Source organism: Oenanthe melanoleuca, chromosome Z, assembly GCF_029582105.1.
Source record: "Oenanthe melanoleuca isolate GR-GAL-2019-014 chromosome Z, OMel1.0, whole genome shotgun sequence".
Classification (NCBI taxonomy): domain Eukaryota; kingdom Metazoa; phylum Chordata; class Aves; order Passeriformes; family Muscicapidae; genus Oenanthe; species Oenanthe melanoleuca.
Genome location: NC_079362.1, coordinates 26,583,628 through 26,608,509, shown reverse-complemented (window position 1 = coordinate 26,608,509; position 24,882 = coordinate 26,583,628). Strand labels below are relative to the sequence as shown.

Here is a 24,882-nt window from a genome sequence, read left to right as displayed (position 1 = left end):
ATTCCACTGCACCATTTCTAGCCTGGAGGGATACTAGCATGTGCTCAGAGGTGCTGCAAGGCCCCTTTCTACTTCCTGTTCCATGCAGATTGAAAGCTAGGTCCTCTGCAGGAGGAGTGGCAGGGGATAGACAGACATTGCTTCTTCAAGCTTGTGTCACAGGCTTATTTCCCCACTGCCCCTTTCAGAAGAAAACAAAGATCCCTGTGCAGCAGGACTGTATGTTTTGGGTGTGTGGCACTTCTCACTGGTGCCTTTTTTATCATTGCAGGAGGAGCTGTTAAAGGCTGTTGCCAGTGTTGTTTCTGCATGCAGGTAAGTGGCTTGAATGAGGAGGTACCCTGGGGATCTGGGATCTCAAAAGGGAGGCTGCTATACAGTGTTATTGCATATAGGGTACTAAGGAGATTCTAGAAAGTATGTCACACTGTCCTGATCTATCAGCATGTGAGGAGCACGTGATGCTTCAGAGAGACCTGTAGAAGTAAATGGTTGATTTCAAGAGGAAGAGGAGGATGTTGTGAGGCCACAATTGCTAAGAGGAAAGCAGAGACTAAGGGGGAAGATCGAGACCTTAAATGGGAAAAGGAAGAAGAGGCAAAAGAGTAGTAGAGGGAACAAGTGCCTTAGAAGCATATGAGAAAAAAGAAAATAAAACAGAAAATAGGACAAAGAGAAAGAGCACCCCAGTGTAATTTCTGTTACAATTACTGGTAGGTAACTGGGTGCCTGGACACAGGAGTTAGTTCCTCTCTGGGAACAGTGGATTTTGGGAAGAGATTAACATGATAGTGTCTGTGTGCCTTTCATTTCAGTGCAGAGCTGCAGAAGTCAGTGCCTGATCAGCCCACCATCACAGATGTTGTCCAGGCTCTCCTGAAAGAATGTCGTAAAGAAAACCTCAAGTATAAGATGGTGGCACTGCGCTGTGCAGCCGAGGTGCTGCAGGTAACAAAGGAAGACCGGTTCCAGGAACTTGCTGATATCATCTTTCCCATGATAAAGAAGGTGATAGTTCAACTTCTCGAGTTTTCCCTCTTTCAAAGCAGAACACCCAAGCGGTGACAGTCCCAGTGATGTTGGTTGCATGGCAGGCTTCTGCCCAGAGGGCTGGTGATATGAAGGACTCCCCACACTCAGACACATCTTTGGTGGGGCTAAATACCAGACACTTGGTGAGCCCTACAATGGTTCTACACATGCTGCCCAAATTCTGAATTAGGTCAACTGTTCTCTAGACAGAGTCCTGTATGTGATGTATACCACTGCCATTACCTCCTGAAAAGTTAATTCTTGGCTGCTCTACAGGCAGCGAAAGACTCTTGGGAAGCTGTATAAGACTGCTTGTGTTTAGTGTCAGCAGAATCTTGCAGCTCTAGGAGTAGCACAGGCATGTGTTTGGGTCCAGGCCACAGAGCCTGCTGTGCCCTTTGCAGGCTGCTGGCAGCACCAGAGTTGGGCACGAGGGCTGGTGTGTGCAGACTGCAGGGGAAGACTGAGCTGCACTGCAGTGTGTGCCTAGCCTGCCCTCGTCCTTCTGTCAGTCACACCTTCCCCGTGGCCTCTGCAGAACTCTCTGGAGAGCATGGGAGCGGCTTTTCCAAAGCTCGATGAAGAGGATGAGGACATGAGGGAGAAAGAGGTTCAGATGGAGTCCCTGATCTGTGCCTTCGAGACCCTGGGCAAAGCCTGGCCGAGGAGCCCGGAGACGCAGCGTAAGTCAGCTGATGAAACGCGAGCAAACTATTTTCTCTTAAAATGAAAAGTGGAAGAAGGGAAAGATGTGGAGATCACATGCACAGTGAGGAGAGTGCAGGAGAAGATGCAGGATCTCATTGCAGACAGCTTGTAAGGGTCTTCAGTGAGAAAGCTGCCCCAACAGCTTTCCTGCAAAATAACTCATCCTTGGGAAAAATCTTTACTATTGTTTTAAATTCACTTCACAAAAATGTTCTGAGTTTATAGATATGCGGGATAAGTAAGATCGCTTGCCTAATGAAAAGATGCCTAACTGTGCTGCTCATGTTTATGTTTGCATCAAAGCTGGTACAAGGTGGAAGAACTGGGAATACCTGGAGAAGGACTGGAAAAGGCTGCTTTTATTAGCATGTTAGAGTGTGTAATGCAGCCGTTTCATCTGCCAGCATTTGTAACGAGTGAGTTGATGTGGTGAAGATTTTCAGGGTCACTCATTACAGGATGTTGACTTAGTCATATTGAGTGACTGGCTCGATGCCACTTGCTGAGGAGTGCTTTGGACCAGTAAGTGTTTCCTTCTGCCTTTCCCTGTGGTAATATGGTGATGTCCTTTTTTTGCTTGTAGGTTGCTATCGTCAAGAGTTTTGCAAGTTAATGTGTGATCGCCTGAAACTCAGCACATGGAAAGTGCAGCTTGGAGTGCTACAAGCCATGAATGCCTACTTTCAAGGGTAATTCTTTCTGCAGTCCACTTCAGTGATTTGTCTTCTCTTTCTTGCTTGAAACTGTTTAATGAACCTGATGAGAAACTTGGAGAAGTTGAGCAGGCTTCTGTCCCAGTGATGCATAGTGCCTGACTGTTTTTGCATTTGACAGGCTAATGCTGTTTGATGAAGAGCACTCCGACCCTGTGGCTTTGACAGAAATACTGTTGGAAACCTGTTCCTCTATGACCCATTCTTTAGGTAAATGGGCTTCTCCTGGTTTGTGATGGATGAGGAGTTGCTTGTTAATGCCATTGTCCTCTGGGGGTTTGTAAGGTAGAGGAGATGCAGGATAAGCAGTTGTCAGAGGTAACATTTAGCTGTTCCTTGCACTGCAGTGTGATTATTGTGAAGTTGCAATGCTCAAGACAGTACTGTGCAGGGTGCAGTTCACAGAGAAGTGCATTCCTCTTGTGCAAGAGAGCTCTGCAAGGAGAGGGAGAGGCAGACAGCAGACCATGCAACCTCTCAGAACACACACTATTCCTGATTTAATGGAACACAAGCTTTTCTCCTCCACCATTCAAATTTCTTAGGTACATATGCATTATGTATCCAAGATTATAGTATCCAAAAGATAACTCAAATTTTCTGAGATAGCCAGTACGTGAGGCTCCAAGGCTTATAGAGGCAGTTTGTGCTCTACTGGAGCAGGGCACCCATATATAAGTGCTGTTGAAAGTGCTGTGTCATGTTGAAAGCCATGGGCCTCTTCATTACTTTGGTGGTGTTCCCACTTGTCCTGTGACTGTAACAGTGCCCCATATCTCATACCTGCATGTGGTCTTCTTTCTGATGGATGTGCTTAAAGACAGCACCTACTTTACTGCTAGCTACCATTTCAGAGACCCCTTTGGAAGAAAGTTTCTTTTAGGTATCAGTCCTCATGGAATGAGGACTAGGGTCCTCACCTTAGTAAGATCTTACCTCAGAGACCAAGTAACTTTGTGACAAGGTTATGTTAATGGCTGGCATGAGGTTTATGTACCCTCACTTAATGTTACTTGTTAACATTTATATGGCCTCCAGCCTGTACAAATCACTAGAACATTGTTATGCACAGAAGTTGTCTGCCATCACCTTGCAGCTATGGCAGCATTTTGTTCCCTGTTGGAATATGTAAGGAATAGTAGTGCTGTGATAGTGGCAGAGGCAATGCACAAGGTTTAGTTGACTTATCAACCTGCAGTTGTTGACTTTCTGCCATTCAAATGTGCCTAGTGTTCAAGTGCACTGCAGTCTGACAGCACAAAAAAGAGCTCAGTGAACTGTGTTAGCAAAAGTGGTCTGGAGGTCACAGAGCTGACTGCTTATTGTAAGGTTAGTGCATTTGGTTCTCAATGTAGTTCTGAGTTTTCTTGTCTGTTTTCTTTAAATCCCTTAGAAAACAAAAGCTACACATCCATACGAACAGAAGCTTTGTCTGTGATACAACTGCTGCTCACCAAACTACAAGGTAAGAACTTTTTACTTGCCATCTGGAAGAGCCACTGCTCTGTGAAGATGGCACCTGGCTGTGTAGCCTGGACTCTGGAGAGATGGTCTTACCTTCAGCTTGCAGCACTGGGCAATTCTGGGGAAGCTGGGACTTGGAAGTAGGAGAGACCTGGAAGTAACCGTACCATTGGATATTCTTTTGGTGAGGAAAACGTTCAGCAAGGAGGGTCCCACATGGAGCTCACAGAACTGTCTTGTCAGATCTGTCTGTGTTACCTTCAAGCTTCATAGAGGAGGGAGCTCCTCTTAGTACAGAAGAGTGATTTTAGCTTTTCAGTGTCAAGTTTGGTTTCTCATTATTATTTAATATTCAAGCCTTGCAGAATTGACTTCATAGGTCCTCTTAGGGCTCAAGTTCATATGTGTCTGCAGTTGTTATGTAGCAAATTTTTCCTTTGGGTTTCTGGTATGCATTTCATGTTTCCTTTATTCTGGCAAAAATCTTACATGCCTCTTTCATGAGCCAGTTACAGCATGGGAAACGTGGTTCTTCATGCCCTTGTGTTGACATGTTGTGGGCTTAGACAAAGGCACCTGGTCTAGAGAAGTGCAACTCCCTGGCAGGAGGCAGCACATGCACCTGCTGAGTGAGTCTGAGTTCTCCTGGAAGCACAGTATGGACTGTGAGTGAAAGGTTGAAGCAGTCACTCTTTTAGCCTGTCTGGGGAAAACAATGTCCTTTTGGAATCTTTGTCCTTGGAATTCTTTTATTTCCTGGTGTTCATGTCCAATGTCTGTCTTTATCCACACAGAAGCTCAACAGTGGGAGAGCCTGACACGAGAAAACAGAGAGCTCCTCATTCGTTCATTGTCTACGATGGCATCAGATAGCAGACCTGAGCTACAAGAGAGGGCATTGGTGTTGAAGAAAACACTTGAAAATCTTGACTAAGTTGTAAAACATAAACTTCAAAGTGCCATGTAAAACAAAAACAAAAAAGTGCAGTGGTCTGAAAAACAAGTGGGGAAAGGAAGATTACTCTGTAGGATGCATCATTCCTGGCCAAAATATAAAATGCCTTAAATTCTTTTCCCCATTAGTATTATTTTTACTCTTAAGGTGATTGTTAGTTTTATTAGCAAATACCTCTATCTGCCCTAGAATGTTTGTAAGTGTGCAACATAAAAAATGCAAGGGCAAGATGCTTTTCTTTTTTTTCTTTAATCGGCAGAAGAATGTTGCTCAGATCCCCATGTCCTTCAAAAAAACTGTTAAAAATCCACCAGCACAGGAAGTAAAAGCATGGTTAAGTTTTCTTACTTTTTTTGTATGTAGAGATCTGTTAACTGGTGTCTTTTCCAGTAGTGCTGGTGCTTGTTACCTGTAGAGAACAAAATGCTTCCCTTGATGAGCCCTGTGTTCAACCCCTGTGGCTTCCCAGGGGCAGGTTTTCATCTGACATTCACCTCTGCTTCTGCTTGCTCCTCCCTTGCAGCGTGTTTTCTGTGCATTATGAAAGGCAGAGTACTGTTAACTTTGTTCCTTCCTCCTTCTTTGACCTCAGCATGGATTGACTGAGACTATGCCTTCCCCAGCTTCCAGGCAACCTCGGCCTCCCAAACTTTAAATGAGAACTTTTTTCCCCAAAAGATGCACAAGAGAGCACTTTACTGAGCTGTGTGGGACAAAGTTGACCCTAGTTGGTACCCAGGTGGAACACTGCTCTTCTCGAAATTGTTTTGCATGGACACTCCTTAGCTCCAGGAAATTTAAAAAAAAAAAAAGGAAAACAATCTTTTTTAGATACGTTTTTGAAGAGCGTTTGAAGTTTGAAATGACACATTTTTTTAATAGTGGTAATGTTTTATTCCCTTCCTGTTCGTAAACCTATTCTTGCTTTGGAAACCTGTAACAGTTTAGACTTGTCAATATTTGTAAGTAACTGAATCTGTCATTTATCAGAGCCCAAGTCATTTCTAGCAATTAGCACTTAAAAAGATTACATCTGCATTAACATGGGAGTAAAATTGCTATATGGTGATGTGGCCCTGCTGCCTGTCTCCTTTTTTTCCCCCTCCTCTGACAAAAGACAAATCTGACCACTATAGCAGCAAACTTTAATAGTGTGAAGAGAGCGCTGCTCCAAGCGCTGCTCCATAATCTGACCAGTGTGTGTACAACTTTTTGGGGATAAATGCTTTGCTGACGGTGAAATAAAATCATTAGTGTGGGCAATATCATGTTCATGGCTTTCAGCACCAGAAGGCTTGTTTCTTTTCTTGCAGTCTGCAGCTCCTTTCAGATCTGCTCTGTTAAGGGCGGGATTGCTCAGATGACATCAGGTTCCCTCCATGCCCATTTATTCAGATTCAGGTATGCAGTACCTACTTTCCCCTCAGGTGCCATTCCCCAGTCAGTGTTTCCTGGTACTGTAACAATCTTGTTGTCTGACTTGCTCTCCATAGGGAAGAATGTCATTTGTGCACACCTGGTAAGAGAATGTCAGGAAGAAATGGGCAGAGCTGTCCCACTGTGGCTCTTGTGTAGCAGAAACCTCAGCGAGCACTATTGCATTGTACATTAGAACTGGTCAGTGGGCAACTCCTTGGTGCTGGGAGCTGGTGCTACTGTTTTGATTTACACCATGTTGCAGGGAGCTGCTCTTTGTTTACATGTAGTTTGAACTATTGAGCACAGTGTACATTTTAAAATTTTACTGGGCAAATCATTTTGCAGTATCTTGAAAAACTTGCTTACCTTGACATGTAGTGTCATGAGTGCTCTTTATTTTTTTTTTTCCCCCCTTTTTTTTTTTTTTTTTGTTGTTGTTGTTTGTATTAGGTGAATATTACCGGTGATGCTTTGCTGTAGCAGTTCATTGTCTGACTTGGGTTTTTTCATATTGGTGAGTGACAGTAACAGAAAAGCAAGAGCCTCCATGTCTCTGGTAATTTGAGCTTTCACTGTGGACTGGAGTATTCAGAGGCAATGCCTAGCATGGTCAAATGACTGTACGTAGAATCACTGTAATCATTGTCAATAGCAACCTGAATTTCTCTATTGGGGATTTACACTAGAGGGAAGAGCGTATTCTAGGAACTCTATAAAACAGCTGGATTAACAACTCTGGCCAAGAGTGTTAGGAAGGTTAGAGATGGTATGACACTTTCTGAATCACAAAGCAATATGTCTTTCTCGTGATTACAGAGCAGATTCAGAGCTCCTCTCTAAAGCATGTGCCTATACACAAAACCTACCTGTACAAAAGTTAAGTCAGAGGTTTGATTTCTATCCCCCTCGCATTTGTAAACTTGATAGGATTAAAAAAAAAAATAGATGTGGCCTTCCTAGAGTTTCTCCTCTAAAAGTGATTGCACTATGTAAAACACACTGTACTTTGCCCAGCATGGGCATTTCTTGTGCTGCTGCAATGCTTTGTATACCTGGAGTGCAGTGCGCAGACTCGACTCTAGCACTCTCGCTCTGACTTACAAGCTGTTGCTTAAATGGATGTATATTGAGAAGTTTTCTAATGTTGCAAGATCTCCATCAAATTTACTGCAATCTGTACTGTCCAAATATGTGAATGGTCTGACTGAAAGAACATCCTCCTGCTTACCAAAAAGGTAAAAAATAAATAAAAGCTGCATGACCTGTTCCTCAGAGTAATTGGTAGTGTTTTTTTCTTCTGTGTTGGGTATTTTTTAGTGTTCCTGTGCTCCAGATTCAGGGTGTGCGGCTGTTGTGCTCTGTGCTGGCCTGCTGGCCTCGCCTCATGGTGACACATGGTGGTTCTGCAGCCCTGGAAGGAGCTGTGTGTTTTTGAACCCACAGCTTGGTCTCCTGCAACCAGGCAGGGGGTTAGGACGTGTCTGTATTACAGACACATCATTTGCATTTATTAGACATTTATGAGATATACAGTCTTGTATATATTAGATATTCAACATGGTAGATGAGGCCATAGATGGAAAACTTACTAAAATAATATTCAAGAACCTCAGTATTTCCAAATTAATCCAGACATGCACACATTTCCCCCCCGTGCAACCTCAATTATATGTACTTTTCTAAACAGTATTCAGACAGGAAGGAAAAGGTGGAAGGGACACAAATGAGGGAAGCAGAGCAAACCTCATTGATGCTGGTGCTAAGTGGCTGAAGCATCATCTGGCAAGGGAATTGCTGTCAGACCATACACCCACCATACACAGATCACACATGGGTCCTGTGCTGTGGTGAGCAGAGAAGTGGTCTGCAGTGCTGTGATAAAGCTGGTTTGGTTTCAGCCCCACAGACATGTCATTGAAAGCAGCAGGATACACTCAGCTAAGTTTAAAATTGAGGAAGTGTTCAGTTCTGAGAAGGCACTGTTCGGTGAAAAAACTTTGAGGAAGGAAGGCACACACACAACCAGGTTGTACGGTTACATTTATTAAAAATGTTAAAAATTGTAAAAATAGCTTGAGAGTTAGTTGTTTATGATTGCTTTACTCCTTAATAAGCAATTACATACCAACAAAAATTGGTACGACACTTTTCTTTTGAATTTGACAATAAGCATGGAAGACTGTTACTACACTTTGCAACAGGTCTTCTGAAGACTGTAGAACACTGATAATTGAATCAGCTTTTCCTCATCTACAGGCTTTAAATTTACAAAGCTGCTGCTTTTGTATATGTGTAAACATTACCGAGGAACAACAGGAATTGCTGCACATCCTAAGAATTAAAATTGTCTGGCGTATTTAATAGACAATTTCAGACTATGAATTTCAGTTCCTAATAAAATGCAGATAAAAACTAACATTTTAAAAATAAAAACATTTAAAAAATAAAAACATTTTAAAAACAAAAGCATTTTTAAAACATTAAAAAGAATTTAAAATGCATTAAAAAGAATTTTTAAAACATGGAACACTTGACGTGCAGGACTGCATTCCAGCTCTACAGGTCCTGACACTTCAGTATTTTACGTTTTTTCTCAGATTTCCTGAAAGCAGACTTTCTTTTTCTGCTTGGATTTTGATTGTATCTTGCAATAGTGGATACACCATCCACAAACCTGGTCTTGTAGAGGACATTTGCATTGTTGAACATTCCATCCTTCAAGGACACCACAATAAACTAAAACAAACCAGAAACACTTAAAATAAATGTTGCTATCCAAACAACACTAGAAAAGGCTTCCAAAGAGAGACCTCCTTTTCCTTCATTTGGCTAATACCTCAGTAACCATCTTAGGAAACTATTCTAGAAACTAACCAAGCCCCAACAGAATGTGCTATACATGTCAACGTACACCCACTTTTTCTGCAGCTAATGCCACTTTCTCTCCATATCCCACAGCACCTGGCCTGTGATACACTCCACAATACAGGATGCCTGTTTATGGTGGAAGAAAACAAAGAAAAAACTGTGCCACTAGTCATGAAAGAATGTAGGATCTTACCTAGTCAAAAGTTTCAATAGGGTCAACATGAATTATCTTAAACCTCAAGTTAAAGATCACTAGGAAAAAAGAATTCAGGATGTTGTCATGCCTGAAATTGAGCATATCACAGATGCTCGCTCCTCCCTACTGCTCCATTTTTTTTAACCACTGCAGCAACAACATTCAGGTTTCACCATTGCCATGTCAGTCTAGCTAGTCAGTCTAGAACCTCCCTAGAATAAACAGCTCAGAGTCCTCAGTGCCAGACTGCCTTTGGAAATAATGGATGGAACTCTGAGCAATCTGGCCTGGTGGAAGGTGTCCTTGCCTGTGGCAGGGGATTGACCTAGATGATCTTTAAAGCCCCTTCCAACCCAAACTATTCTATTACCACAAAAATTTCAAGATCATACCTGGGAGTGTCTGAAATGAGTTTGAAGCATCTGCCCAATATTCTGGGTATGAGACAGATCAAGGGCTGCATCCACTTCATCCAAGATGTAAACTGGGGCAGGCCGGAAGAGGAGCATGGCTAATATCAAGGATAAGGCCACCAATGATCTAGCATGGAGACAAGAAAATTATGTTTTACTCTCATCTGAAAGACTTTTGGCTTTTTAAAACAATCAAAAGGCAATGAAGGTGGTAAAGGGTCTGGATTGCAAGTCTGATGAGGAGCAGGTACTGGCATTGTTTAGCCTGGGGAGAAAGGGGCACAGGAGTGACCTTATTTGCTCTCTGCAGCTGCCAGAAAGGAGAATGTAGCCAGGTGGGGGGTTGTCCTCTTCTCTCAGGTAACAAGAGACAGGGCAAGAGGAAATAGTCTCAAGTTACACAACGGTAGGTTTAGATTGGATATTAGGAAAAACTTCTTCACTGAAGTGGTTATCAAGCATTGGAATGCGTTGCCCACAGAAGTGGTTGAGCCAGCACTCATGGAGAAATTTAGAAGGCGTGTAGATGTGGGGCTTAGCGACATGGTTTAACGGTGGAGCCGGCAGTTAAGCTAATGGTTGGACTTTATGTTCTTAAGGGAGTTCTTCCAGCCTAAATGATTCTATGATTCTAAAACGCTCTCTCAAAAGCATATTACTGCTATGATTCTGAAGAGATGGAATGACAGTTTCTGTCAGAAACAGCAAATAGTCTTCTTACTGAAAGATCACGTTAGTTGGGTGATGATAGAACATAAAACAGCAGAATTTTAACTATTTCCAATTCTGAGTTTTGCAATTATGTTTTTCCATGTCTGGTTCTTCAAGTATTCTGTCCTTAGAATGTTCTGTATCTCTGTCTCACCTCTTCCCAAATTCTGTTTCTGCTTTTAAATGTGTTAAGATATTTTTTCCTGAGAAATTGCAAAGAAGCACATACCCTACACAGCAGCCGTAGACCCCAGAGAATAAAACTGCTGCCATGACACTACTCTTACACCAGGGGAATATGTGCCTATATAGATTTTTGTGGTTACAATTCAAGGAGAGGAGCATTTAATTCAGCGTTAAGTCAGTACTACCTAGAGTTAAGTGTGGGAGGTTTTTTTACCACTCTCATGTGGCAGGAGTAAAATCTTGTTTGTTACCTTATACTAAGTCAGAGTGTATTCATAGGGCTTCCAATATTGAATCCATTTGGAAGGAGGCAGAGTCCCTGACTTGACAATGAAAGGATGAATTTTTTTTGCTTCTCAGAACTTTAATTAGTTGGACATATCAATTACATACACAATGACAATGGAAAACAAATGAATTCACCAACCTTTGTCCTCCACTAAGTTCTGTTAAGTTTTCCTTCCAGGTTTTTCCTAAGGCAACTTTGAACTCCATACCAACAAAGACATTGTGAGCTTTAGTGGCTGCTAGCATAGCCCTGGCTCCAGGTAGGAGTGTTGAGAAAATGGAACCAAAGTCTTCATTCACCTAGAAGTCAGACCACAAAAGATGTATGAATGTGCTTTTGACCAAGAGCACATAAGAGTGACAAACTTACTTGTAAGCACCACAACACTCAAGACATCTTTCCCAGTTCATCATAGTGACTTCCTGTGTCACATACACAACAGTGAGAAAACACTAGCTTTTATTTTTTCTGTACTGGAGAAGCAACACCAAAGGATATACAAAACTTCATACTAAGCATTTTAGAAGGATCCAGTGAAAGATGTATGGGAAGGCTTCTTCATGCTATCAGCTAGGGAAAGAGTTATGCCCTAACTCAGATTTAACTGGCAAATTGCAATTTCTTCCAATTAATGGACTATTAAAAGTACAAGCATCATGTAAGAGATACATGCTGGCGCATCTTCCCCACTATTTTTCTTCCCAGGTTTACTTAAGCAGTGTCCAGGTATGGGATGGGGTTCAACTTTGTAAATGCATATTAAAACATCCTAGGTTTAGGAATTTATCTGAAAACACACTTATTCCACCATGTGATACTTTTGCATTACAGTTCACTAATTTCTGCCAAACACGGTTTTTACAATGAGAAGGTACCATTTTGTCAGTGATATCCCAAGTACAGGCAGGATAACAGATACTTCATCTATATGCAATTTAATCTTGGTTAAAATCAATTTTCTCAAAGATCAAAAAGCACAAGTTTTGCTGGTATAGCAGAAAAGAAAGTGTCAAAAGACAGTGTCAAAAGGGATAATTTTATACTTTTATATGAGAGACCTGGTAAAATGGTAGCATTCCTAAGTAACCAAAACATAAATCAGACATTGCTCTACCCCCATATTATTTATCCTGACAGCTGAAGGAGCAGAACCCCAGGTCCACAGCCTGCATTGTAGAGCACAACATAAACCAGAAAACTTTAACTCTGGTAAAATACTGATTTAAGAAAATTAAAAAAAAAAAAACAAAACCAAAAATAAAACCCAATTGTATTACAATTACACCTTAACCTTAGTGAAATTTCTGTGGGCTCTAGAAGGGAATGAGAAGATAGTTTTGCAGGTTTAACTGGACCTTTACAATTCTCAGAGAATTCATGTCTTATTCTCAAAACTAGGAATAAACAGGAAAAAAATAAAGTGGTTGTTTCTAAATATAGGTATAGGGATATTAGTTCTAAAACCAGACTTCTTTTCCCAAGGAAATATGTAATCTAAGATTAATCTGATCCTCTACTAAGCCATGAATATAAATTTCAAGTGTCATACCTTTTTCCAAGCAATTTCTAGAGCTTGTTTTTTCTTCTGGTCAAGCTCTTCAATAACTGCAAGAATTTTCATCTTGTCATTCTCTACAATTCTTCTTTTCTTTATTAAGTCATTGTACTGGTGCAACGAGAAGAAAAGATTGATTTCAATGAACTTTGTGCTCAAATGCATTTTGTGCTAATCTTACAGCTTCACTATATCATTGTGTAGCTATGAAACAGTCATTAACCACAAAATTAAAATCCAGTGCATTCATTTAGCTGCATGTGGGGTGTAAGTTTTGAGATTATTTGCAAATTAAAGCATCGGAATTTTCAACAATCAGCAAAGGGGAAAGACAAGACTGCTCCAAAAGTTACACTTCTGAGTTAATCATGCTTTTCCATAGAAGAAAGGATGTTTCTGGAGGCTGATAGGAGGAAAGAGTACTAGAAAAGTTGAAGGATAAAATCAGTGGACAGTTTTCAGACGAACCTGGAATAGCCTGAAGATACAGATTAATTCAAGACAACCTTGCTACATGATCAAGCTTATCATGCTTGAAGTTGAGTATTGTTTTGGTCTGCAACTTTTAACGCAGTATATAGTTCTCAGATACTCTAACGGATGCCACAAAGCTTGCTAATGCTTCAACTTAGGATGAACAGGGGTAGGAAGGAATAAAATAGTATTTTTTTACCATCCAAAGTCAATGAGTAACCTAAAAACCTGGTGTGCCAACAGTTCAAAGATGTAAATTAGTATGAAAGAACCAGCAAAAGGTTACCTGCTATCTCCTGAAAGCTGAGTTTTATTTTTTGGTTTATTGATGAATAGAGCACATGAAAACATAAAGCTACATTTTATATATCTATATATATTGTATATATGCCATATGACCAGCCTGCCCAGTCTTTATAGATTAAAGCACAGAATGTTTACCCTTTCCTCTGCTTCAGAGAGCATGTTCATAGCTCTTGTGTTCACATTCCTTCCCAACTTCTCTTCATGCTCCTGCAATTTCTGTAGCTTCTGTGTTGCTTCTTTAGGGTTGCTGTTTCTGAAATCATAGACTGAGTTTGGCTGGCCAAAGAGTGGCTTGTCTGAAGCTATCCACTTGTATTCTTTCAGCATTTTGGCCACCTGTAACCAAAAAGATTTGATGAGGCTTCTTTCTCACCCTTCTCAAATGCGAACTAAAAATTAAAACAAGCAAACAAAAAACATTAAAAAACCCATCTAAATTCTGAAATTACTCTACCACATTAGTTCTTCTACCCAAATGCAGCACAGGTACATATCTTACAATGCTTTGTGTGATTTCCTTCATTGTGGACAAACCAAGAATTTAACGTAGCTTTTACGTAATATCTTACTTACTTGAAGCACTTTTTTTCTATGTCTGAACTATACCAATGTCACTACCCCATGGAATTACCTTCTTTAATTAGTAATCTAATTTTCCACACATTCAAAATGTTCTTACTGATCACTTTCTCACTGTGATCTATCCTCTGTTACTCTGTACAGATAATGTCTTTTATCATGTACAATTTCTACTCCCTCCTCCTCAGATAAAACTTTTCACATTGAGAGCTGCAAATATGACAGTACTTAAAGAAAAAAGATCGTTTCCTTTGCATAGGGCAAAGGAAATAACCATTCTTGGTCACAAGATCTGAAGAAAAGCACTATTTTTAAATACCTTGGCAGCAGCATCAGCAGCATCTTGTTGACATTTGGTGATGCTGTGTTCTAATTCTTTAACCTTAAGCTGTAATTCATTATTTTGTTCTCTGTATTTTACCATCTCTGCAGATTTTTCTTTAATTGCATTATTATGTAAGGCGATTACTTCCTTTTGCTTGGCAAGCTCCTTCTGTGCTCTCTCTACAGATTCCTGAAAAACCAAATCAGCAGACATTTATTGGCCTCTCTAAAAGGTGACATTAAACCCTTATCAGAACTTAAACAGCAAGGAGAAAAAATTCATATATGAAAGTGAAGTAGAAAAATAACTACCTAGGCTGATTGAGCGTGGTAAAAACATCTGCAGAAATAAATACACATTATAACGTGAGGTTCTGAGGATCACACAGAGTAACATCAAAATGGACAACAAAACACAGTATTTATTCACTTGTACCTGTGTCTTAGCCACTTCAGCCGCCATAGCATCAATTTGATCCTGGTAGGATTTGATTGCTTCCTCTGCAGCTGTTATCTGTTGCTTATAGGAGGCCTGCTCTTGTTTCAGCTCTTCAATTTCCAGAACTAAAGCTTTGACTTCCTAGAGAGATGTTTTCCAATTTATTAGTTATACTTAAATGGAAAGAACTAAGGCTCAGTTTGATGGAAGGAATTAGGGTTCAGTTTGATGTAGGAAATGCTGCAGAATATTAACAGCACCCGTTCTTGAGCAGGGGTGCAATCTCACAAAAGCAAAGAAAAAGACAAAAACCATCAGTCTGTGACTATGTAAGTGACTACACAGTAATATATTAAGTCTCAAAACTGACAGTACTAAAACCTCAGGAGAGGTTTTTTCCTGATTCTGCACCCACTTTTAACATTGAGGGAACTACCAACAGAAGTGAAGTTTTACCTGCTGCATGTCTTTTATTTTTTTGCTTGAAGAGTCTGCCTTTTTCTTGGCATTGTCTAGTTTCTGCTCTGCATTTTTTCGTTCTTTTAGAGACTCTGCTTCTGCATTTTTAATTTTATTCTCCAATTCCTTGTAATTTTTTTCTGCTTTCTTTTTACTCTCTTCAGTATTGCTTAATGTCTCTTCACAATCCGCTGAATCAAGAAGTAGAGAACTGAGATTGAGCACTGTTCTCATCATTAAATTTACATCCTAAACACCAACTGAAAAAAATCTTTGCCTCCGACAGAAAAAAAGTGGTTGAACACTCGCTAGTTGCTGAAGTCAATGATTACTCTAAGACATGTGCTGTTGCTACCAGTTATTGGGGACCAAACAGACATTATGAAAAAATTACCTTTTTTTTACAGAGGGATGAGTATGTCAAGTATCAGAATCCATAATTAATCAATCAGATGGCTACCTAGCAAGATTCCACTTCATTCTTAGAATACTATGTCTAGATATGTATCACTTCTGTCCAATTTCTAGACATTTTACTTGTTGCTGCATTTTGTGCATTTTTATCTTTTCTTAGCTGTATGAAACACTATTTCTTTCCAATGCTTTCTTGTTAAGCAAACTATATTACTAACCGTAAGTATCTACAGAAACAGATGGCTTGAAAAAAGCAAAGATTACTCAAATATGGGATTAAATTTTTAAACTTCCCTGCAAAGAAGTATTTTCCTTTTTTACAACATATATTAAAAACATTCAATAGGAGTATAACCTTTAATGTAAGAGAATGACCATCTTTAAGTGAATCACCTCTATGCAAGCACATTGTGACTCTGTGTTTGCTACATGTTCCAAAATATAAAGCTAGTATTTTTAAAGTGAAAAGTACTTCTTTCTTAAATAAAAATTCTGTTACTAAAACAGCCTGATATCCATCTCATTCTCAGTAATTAGTTTTCAGTAAAAAGAGTAAGAACACATTTGTCACCAATGGTTTTCCTCAGGGCAAGCAGCTCTTCCTCTTGTTTTTGGTAAGCGCTTTGCTGAAGCTTCTTTTGCAACAGCTCTGCTTCCTCAGACTTCATATCCAACTGCTGCTTCAGTTGCTGGTACCTTTGGAGACAATAGTGACACACACTGCTATATGGAAGGGTACCCAGCATCTCACTTTCAAAGCTGAAGTAAGTAGATGAATATCTATATTCCATTTCTCGTGTGAGATACAGTGATGACAGTAGGGCAAATAAGCTTAAATTAATGAAAATATGATGTAATTGCTTTAATAATAATTGTGAGGTATGTTTTGTAAATATAGCTCCTGCTATTTAGCCTTGATCTGACATACTAAAAGAAAAGCAACTCATGGAATCTGGCAACAATTCAGAGACAACTTTTTTCCCAACTGGCAGCATTACAGATGTTAGACTGAAGAATTAAAGAAAAGGTATCTAAAGGCAAAGGTTCTTTCCTCCTCTTAGCTACATTTCTGGAAGTCTACTGCAGCTGAAAACAATTTGAAAAAATAAATCCAGCTGGTAGATAGTATGTTATGCAACACCACCTCCTTACGGCAGTTTTACAGAACTGACTAAATATATTTTTCTATTCCATCTTTTAATGCGGTATTCAGTAACTGAGTAGGTGAAAATCAAATATACTTAAAATTATTTAATTTAAATGCTTACAGCAGTATCACTCAGAGAGTCCTTTTTAACGTCTTGTTATTTTCTTGCAAGAAAAATAAGACTGATCACAAATTGGAATTCTGTACAGGTACTAAAAATATGTCTGTACCAGATCCATTCTTCAGTGGACTTCCTGAAAATTCAACCAATTTCAATTAGACATCAACATGTACTGTTTTTTCTCCTGTATTTTCAAAAAAAAAGGGCTTTTTGCATACATTATTTAAAAACTGAATTTGCTTTTTGACTGCTGAAGTTACTAATTATATTGGAAGGAGAGGGAGGAAGGGAAATATTTTTTTGCATACCACATTCTCAAAAGGCCCATGGCCTCCAAAAACAACTCCTTATATTAAATTTACTCAGTCACATTAAGAGAAATTATACACATTGTATAGTGCAAACCTTACTTTCCAACAGCTGTCTTTAAGCTTCCCAACTCATCCTCTACAGCTTCAAGTTCAAATTCCTTTTTCTTGAGTTCTATTTCAACAACTTTCACTTCGTGAAGCTTAGACAATATTGGTATAGCCTTTGTGGATGCACCTGTTTCAATGAAAAAATATAAAAAATAGGCTGATTGGAATTAGACCAGTGGATTCACTAGTGGTAACTGAAAATTCTAAACATTAATAATGAGGCAGGTTGATGGTTTAATTTAGTTGAGAAAAGGATAAGGCAGCTAGGCTAAAGTTAGAGTTCTCAGAAGAGAAAGACTACCTCCTCTGTTACAGGACATAGTTTTTCAGGCTATTTGTTGAATACTACACATGCATGTCTTATGCAAACAGTTAACTTTCCATAATTTATGAAATTATCTCAAACCAATGATTAATTACTTCAAAAACTGCTCCACGTACTTTTGCTTCCAGTCTAATAAGATTTAAGTATTTAAATCTAAATTACTTTATGTGAAGTTTGCCATTATTATTTTCTTAAACTTACTAACATTATTTCAGCTCAAGACAACTTTAGCTCAAACAGATCATTCCCAGTGTGAATGTGTCTAAATAAAAAGGTTACTGTTAATATGCAAGAGCTGTAAACATATCAACAGACACACAATATTATTCATATTATATAAATAGAATCAGCAATTGCCTCCATGCAGAGTTCCTTGGGGATCAAATATATCTCCATCAAGAGTAACGCTTTTTGACAATATCCTTCTGTCGAAAGTCACTTTCTTAGCACTATCCATGTTATTACAGACCAATGTTGCTCCAAAGACATATTCCATCGCTTTCTGCAGTTCAGGTTCGTATATAATTAGAACAATGGCTAAATGTGTGCTACCATTCCCAGCCTAGAAATCAAATGAAACACAATTAGTATGCATTAAGTTATAAAAAGTTTCAAATTTGATTTGTCTTTTGTTGATAATGATTCCTCCATTTTAAAACTATTTCAGTTACAAGTGGAATAATTAACATCCATTTAAACCTCACAAAATTGAAATATTAGAAAGGAAAACAAAATCAATATATCCTCAAACCCTGCAGAAATTTGTGTTACAATAACCATCAAGAATCCCAAGTTTTTAGTACAGAAATAAAATGAAAATGGGAAGCAATATAGTGTAAAGATTGTATTTATTTACATACCAATCTTTGGGCCAACTTGATTGTTTCTTCCTGAATACACCTGGCTGAAATTTTGTTTAATGGAATGATGGTGTACCGATGCCTTAGTTCACCATTTTCTAAGAGCTTTTGGCCAGTAATCTCAAATGAAAAACAGAATACATAAGAGATTTTTTAAAGTGAGACAATAGGGCATTGAAGAACACATTGTTGCCACCAACTCTGTAGACTTTCTTGACCCAATTAAAAAAGGTCCTTGGGTTCAAAACCCTCTCAAGCATTCAGTAAGGAGGCACGTGCTTGCCAATCCTGAATCATACAACCACATCTCAAAATTCAGAGTTCTAAACTAATAAACTTACTTCTGTGTCCACAATAATGTTATAGAGTTTCCCTCCAGCTACCGCTTCCAGCGCTTTGGCGTTGGATAGATCTTTCACAGCGAAAAGAGACACAACAGGGCCTTTCACATGGCTTATATTCCAATTTTTTTCTGGATGTCTTAAAATAAATATAAATTAGGAGTATGAATCATGTTTGTTTTTCTCTCACACATCTTTTAAAAATTTATATTTAAAACCCATGATGCTTATTGTTCTCTGTTTCTTAAATTCTATCAGAAAAAGAACCCCACACCAAAAAAAATGGTTAAATAAATACTTCAAAGGAAGAGATTTGACAATAAAGATACAGTTACACAATCATTAAAAGAATGTAATTCCTGATTTATTTTGATTTTTCCAATGGGTTCTGTTATTACCACAGCTATAGGAGTATGTTCAGCCTATTACACAAAAAATTAAACCTGGGACTGCAGTTGATCTCCAAAGAGCAAGTCTACTTGTGTCTATAGGCAGGAAACAATGATTACATTTTCCCAGTTTAAACTTCTAGAATCTATGGTTTTAGCTACAGAAGCTAGGACTTGAAAATGCCATCAGACCAAACTTTTACATTCTAGTGACTTGGATAAGATTATAACATTTCCTGACTTTCCTTCTCACCTTCCTCTTCACTTTGCAGCACGGGCAAAACAGTCATCATTCACTGGCACTGAGAGGAAACCAAGAGCTAAGACACTGGTAAAATTATCTGGTAAAAGGTGTCCAAAAGCCCTTTCAAGCGTCTTTCAGGATCACACTGAGATCTTACCTGTATGTAAACCGTAGATGAGGAAATCTTGACATTAAATTTTCGCTCAGTTCTCTGAGCTGGCTGATATCAGAAACCAATGCCTTCTTTTTTGCTAGGAGGGCTACTCCTTTCTCTTCTTCAGAGTTGAACACAAGCAGTAGACATATATCCAGAGCAGAGAAATCTATTAGCTTCAAAATTGGTATCCTACACTGTTTTTCTACATATACGTAGACAAGACTTTCTAAAATTCTTTGTAAATTTTCAGACTAAAAAACTTAATACCATCATGACACCAAACATGCAAAGAAAAAGTGTAACGTTCTTCTCTAAAGGTTAATCTGGAATATCAACTAACAGTTTTGAGTAGTGTCTGAAACAAATTTACCTTACAAGTATTTTAGGTACAGAAAACCAGAAAACAATAGTGGTTTTCATCCCTTTTTCCATCTAAATTTTAGCTGGAATTTAATCGTGCCATCAAACTTCAAAATGTTTGGGTTAAAGTTGATAAAATCAATTTATTTTAAACTGCTTTCTGCAGAAATTTAAGAGTTTGCAGAGCTTAGATCAGAGAAATTTCTTTACACATGAAAGCAGTGCACTTGATTTTTCATTTCCCTCCTGCATTGGGGCTGGGGAGTAACATTCCCCACAGCGGCCCTCTTAGTGCTGCTCTTTGTGTTTCTACTAAAAAGGCATAGATAACACAGTTTTGGCTACTGCTAAGCATGCCAGCAGAGCACCACGGCTCTCCCAGCAGTCCCTCTTCCAAAATTAGGCTGTGGGTGGGCAACAGGTTGGGAAGGGAAATAGACAGGGGATATGAGTAGATATGGGGTCCAAGGGATGTTCCATACTATTATGAAGTAGTGCTTATCAGTAAAAGCTAAGAAGAAAGGACAAAGGAAGGGAGCATACATTAAGCCCTTTGTCTTCCAAAACAGCCTACCAAAAGAGTATATTGAGGTCCTACTTCACAGGAAGTGGCTGAACATTGCCTTCTAATTCTTGATGGGAAGCAGAGCGTAAATTCTTTTGTGTTCTATTGTTTCTGCATCCTCCAGCGGCTCCAAGACAGAGCCACCACTGCCCAAGGCCATCACTGATGGTGGTGAAGCCTCTGGGATAACACATCATAGAAGGGGGAAAAAAGGCCAAACCTATCTGCAGTGGCTGGAAAGAGGAGCGACAATTATGTGAGAGGAACAGCCCTGTTGACACTGAGGCCAGTGAAGGACAGGGAGGAGGTGCTCCAAGCACTGGAATTGAGATTCTCCTGCAGCCTGTGGTACCTGCAGCCTGTGGTACAAACCATGCTGACATAGCTGTGTTCTGCATCATGGAACATGGAGGTCCCCAGTGTAGCAGACATCTACCTACAGCCTGTGGAAACCAGCACTGGAGCAGGGTCCTGTCAGAACTTGCAGACCCGTGGACAGATGAGCCCATACTGGAGCAGGTTTACTGGCAGGATGTGTGACCCCCAGGACCGACACTGGATTAGCCTGTTCCTGAGGGACTGCACCCCATTGAGAGGGTCCCATGCTGGAGCAGTTTGTGAAGAACTGCAGACCATAAGAAGGATTCACACTGGTGAAGTTCAGGGAGGACTGCCGCCCTTGGAAAGAACTACATGGTGGAGCAGAGGAACAGTGTGAGCACTGCCCCTGAGGAAGGAGTGGCAGAGACAAAGTGTGAGGAACTGACTGCAGCCCCCATTCCCTAACCCCCTGCACCACTCACAGAGGAGTTACAGAAAATCAGAAACTAAAGCAAGCCTGGGAAATTAAACTAAATTGATTTTCCCAAGTCAAGTCTATCTTGGCCATGACAGCAATTGCCAAGTGATCTCTCCCTGTCTTTATCTCAACCCATGAACTTTTGTGGTGTATCTCTCCTCTGCCTAGTTGAAAAGGAGTGTGATAGAACAGCTTTGGTGAACACCTGGCATCGAGTGAGGATCAACTCACGACACTTCTATACTCCTTTGCAGATTGCCCCAAAATTATGCATCAGAAGTCTGTACAGACCTGAACAGTTCAGCTCCTTTATTTGTTTCTCTAGGGTTGTTTTCATTTGTTCAATAGCTTCAAATGCTTTTCGGTCTTTCTTGTAGCCTTCATCCATTTTTTTAACTTCAGCTTCTTTTGCCTTTAATTCCTTTTGTGCATAAATCAATTTCATTTTAGCCTATAAGGAGTAAGCAAATATTGAAACGGATCTTCAAAGACAATCTTGCAAGTGCAAATTTGGAACACTTCACCACTTAGCACTATTCAAGCTGTCCATGTACTTTATAAAATTTTCCACTGGTTGCATGTATGACAAAAAGTAGCCTTAGCTTTTGAAAATAATGGCATAGGTTATTTGGAAACAATAACATAGATCTTGTATTTAACTATGGTAATATATTCGAACGTGGACAGAGTCAGAGAAGAAACAAAGTAAGGTAAGGCGGGATGCAGCTGTCCTTATTACTCTACCGGGAAGAACTTCTCCTTAAGTGAGACAAGGGAAGAGAACTTTGGAAATTTAAATTCCACTATCATCATTAACCCAGCAGAGGTTTTCCATCTTAAGACAAAACAAGCATTGTCTTTTTCAGTGGTGCGATGAGCATACAGTTTAACTAAGGAGAAAATAGTTTCTTCTGATTTCACAATCACTGAATTTGATTCCATTAAAAATTGTAGCAATCTCTTTGATTGTATATCATGGTCAACAGTCCTAATTTTTTCCTATACAATACCATCCATCACTTGAGTACAGTGAATCTTGCTTTATATCTCAAATGTCAGTTTCTAATAATTCCTCGCACCAATGCTACAGCATTTTCCTGTGCAAGAATATTTTGTTTATATTTTATCAAAGTTAGTTTAATGCATATGGCAAAATGTAAAATAACTTGCATAGATATTCTGAATCTCCTTTCATTGATCTTTCAAGAATACGTCAATTGTTTTACAGACAATTTTCAAAAGCATGAAGGAAGATCTGAGACAGGTAGAGGGTTTTTTTACCTGTTTAGCCTCTGTTTCTGCTTTGCTAATTTCATTTTTGCAGATCATCATCTGTCCTGAAAGAGTAGCTTCTTCACCATCCTTACTGCTGGACAGGCCAGCAGACACAGCATTAAAATGCTGTTGTGCTACAGCTAAAGCATGTGCATCTTTTTCACTTTCTTCCAGTAAAACGTTTAGTTCCTTCTCTAGATTCTTCACTTCTTTCTCCTTTGACACTAATGCTTTCGAATCCTTCAGCAAAACAAAGAACAAAATTTTAAAAAAACTAAGAGAGAACCTTAGTCTATTACCTTGAAATTCATGTTGTTTAGGTGAGGAACAACAAGTAGTTTCATCAATTACAAAGGGTCATTTCTATGACCCTTTGTCAGATTTTGTGATCTTGCAATATGTCTTTGCATATTTTCAAATATGTTACTTGCCCCATGAGTGTACTGAATATCTACAGAGAGATGAAATACAGGAAGTGGTAACAACTGCCCAAGAGCTAGGAGAATTATCTCACTCTTATCAATATCTAAAAAATGATCCTCCTGCATAAAAACCACTGATGGTCAAAAATATGCAAGGCAGAGATTTCTCATTTAATTTTAAGAGCAACATATGTCCAGAGAGCATAATTGTTTGAAGCTACAGGGACCTTTGCTGAGCTTAAGAGAAAATTTGAAACCATAAGGAGTTGCACTTTATGTGTATTTGCATGATGTCTTTTTCTAACAGGAACCTACTACCTATGCTGTACAAATTAAGAATACCCTTAACATTTGTCTCTGCTTTCTTGATGTAATTCTTGCCAATCACAGGATGCTTCATACCATAAAATGAAAGAAAACCAGCTGTTCTCAGAAACTGAATTAATTTATTATATAAAGAAAATTATATACAAATATCTTACCTTTTGCATACGTTTTACCAGTTCATTGTACTTAACCTCTTCAGATTTTAAGTTTTGCTTCTTGAGATCAAGAGCACTTCTTGCTTTTGTATTAACTCTTTGATTTTCTGAAAGAGCATCTTCCAGTGCACGGAGTGTACCACCAACTTCCTACAATCAGTAATAAAGGAAATTTAATTTAGCCTCTGAAACCAATGCAGTATTTGTAATATTTTGTCCCTGTTCAGAGCTTTATGCAGAAGCAAATCTGACCATGCAGGGAGTAGTCTCCAATACTAACAGGTCAGACCATCTCTTACCTCTGAAACCCAACCTAACTTGAAGGTACTATTGAAGAACCACATCACTCCATAAGATGGGAGGGACGCTGTCCCTGTACAGAAGGTGGATTTAGACATAAAATGGGCCATCCTTTATATCATCAAATTTACTGGCCCCAAAACTGAAGTCAATACTTGTTACTGTCAAACAAAACCTTGCTTACTTTTTTTTTGAGACATCAACAAAAACAGAGAAAAAAGTCCCTAGTGAAACTCACGTTATCACAGAGTGGAAACAAGAGGACAAACAGCTTTTATGCTTCAGTTTTTTTTTCATTTGCATTTCAGACAAAAAAAAACTCTCTTTAAATGAATGTCTTCAGGACAAAACCAACAATGAACTGACAATGAGCAATGCATAATCCAAACAACACACCGGAAGATAAAAATTCAAGGGTATATTATTTATAAAAATAGTTCCAGTGTCTTAAAATTCTTTGTATTCAGGTATTCAGATGAGCACAACTCTAATTTCATTTACCTTATCCTTTTCCTTTTCCATCTCCGCAATGTCTTCATTAAGTTGTTTGACCTTCTGTTGAATTTCAGCCCTTGATTCCTGAAACTTCTCTACATTAGACTGCATTTCCTTTAACATAGCAGTGGAGGATACCTTTGTTTCTTCAGCCAGAAAAAACTGATAAGCTATACAAAAGCGGCTTAAATGTTCTATCTCTCGCACTATTTTTTGGTATTCTAGATAGGATGCTCGTTCCTAAATGGACAAAAAAAAAAAACAAACCCAAAAAAACTCTAAAATTTGATGGAAAACAATGTTACATAAGACTATTATAGAAATCTTTGAAGCACTCTAAACATTAGTATTTTTAAGTAAGAGGAAGGATTCTTCATGTCATTCTCAGCTAAAACAGTATTTATATCATTGATTGCACACCAGAAATATTGCTTGACTTAGTTTTTCAAGAACTAAGGCACTTTAAATCTATTTTTTTCTAGCTCTCTTGTTTTCTTCCTTCTCCTTACATCTCTCTCTAGGATTTTCTGTCCAAAATGTCATATTTTCTGTATTTGGGAATATGACAAAATTCTCTCTCTTACAAGACTCCACTGAGCTTGAAATGCTATTGTTTTAGCCAAAACATACTGGTTCAGGGTAGTTCAAAGCATTTTTTCAGTACTTGAAGGACCTGC

At 39.0% G+C, this 24,882-nt stretch overlaps 2 protein-coding genes across 5 annotated transcripts in view; one reads left to right on the top strand and one right to left on the bottom strand.

Annotated features, from left to right (window-relative positions):
* Window positions 1-7,558, top strand: part of ECPAS (Ecm29 proteasome adaptor and scaffold) — a 62,752-nt gene extending 55,194 nt beyond the window's left edge. For all 3 annotated transcript variants that reach the window (XM_056514822.1, XM_056514821.1, XM_056514823.1), the window contains 7 exons: window positions 272-315; window positions 816-1,008; window positions 1,571-1,715; window positions 2,324-2,429; window positions 2,575-2,663; window positions 3,847-3,918; window positions 4,712-7,558. In XM_056514822.1, coding sequence (XP_056370797.1) covers window positions 272-315; window positions 816-1,008; window positions 1,571-1,715; window positions 2,324-2,429; window positions 2,575-2,663; window positions 3,847-3,918; window positions 4,712-4,851 — 789 coding nt within the window. In that variant the 3' untranslated portion in view covers window positions 4,852-7,558. The remainder of the gene's footprint in view (window positions 1-271; window positions 316-815; window positions 1,009-1,570; window positions 1,716-2,323; window positions 2,430-2,574; window positions 2,664-3,846; window positions 3,919-4,711) is intronic.
* Window positions 7,559-8,315: 757 nt separating this feature from the next.
* SMC2 (structural maintenance of chromosomes 2) overlaps window positions 8,316-24,882 on the bottom strand; it is a 21,035-nt gene continuing 4,468 nt past the window's right edge. For both annotated transcript variants that reach the window (XM_056514824.1, XM_056514825.1), the window contains exons 8-25: window positions 24,212-24,445; window positions 23,411-23,560; window positions 22,513-22,746; window positions 21,523-21,682; window positions 19,508-19,625; window positions 18,718-18,856; window positions 18,377-18,496; window positions 17,874-18,078; window positions 17,183-17,318; window positions 16,076-16,200; window positions 15,088-15,281; window positions 14,629-14,772; window positions 14,188-14,382; window positions 13,425-13,625; window positions 12,504-12,620; window positions 11,093-11,253; window positions 9,748-9,895; window positions 8,316-9,027 (exon numbers count right to left, since the gene is read on the bottom strand). In XM_056514824.1, the coding sequence (XP_056370799.1) occupies window positions 8,848-9,027; window positions 9,748-9,895; window positions 11,093-11,253; window positions 12,504-12,620; window positions 13,425-13,625; window positions 14,188-14,382; window positions 14,629-14,772; window positions 15,088-15,281; window positions 16,076-16,200; window positions 17,183-17,318; window positions 17,874-18,078; window positions 18,377-18,496; window positions 18,718-18,856; window positions 19,508-19,625; window positions 21,523-21,682; window positions 22,513-22,746; window positions 23,411-23,560; window positions 24,212-24,445 (2,961 nt within the window). In that variant the 3' untranslated portion in view covers window positions 8,316-8,847. The remainder of the gene's footprint in view (window positions 9,028-9,747; window positions 9,896-11,092; window positions 11,254-12,503; window positions 12,621-13,424; window positions 13,626-14,187; window positions 14,383-14,628; window positions 14,773-15,087; window positions 15,282-16,075; window positions 16,201-17,182; window positions 17,319-17,873; window positions 18,079-18,376; window positions 18,497-18,717; window positions 18,857-19,507; window positions 19,626-21,522; window positions 21,683-22,512; window positions 22,747-23,410; window positions 23,561-24,211; window positions 24,446-24,882) is intronic.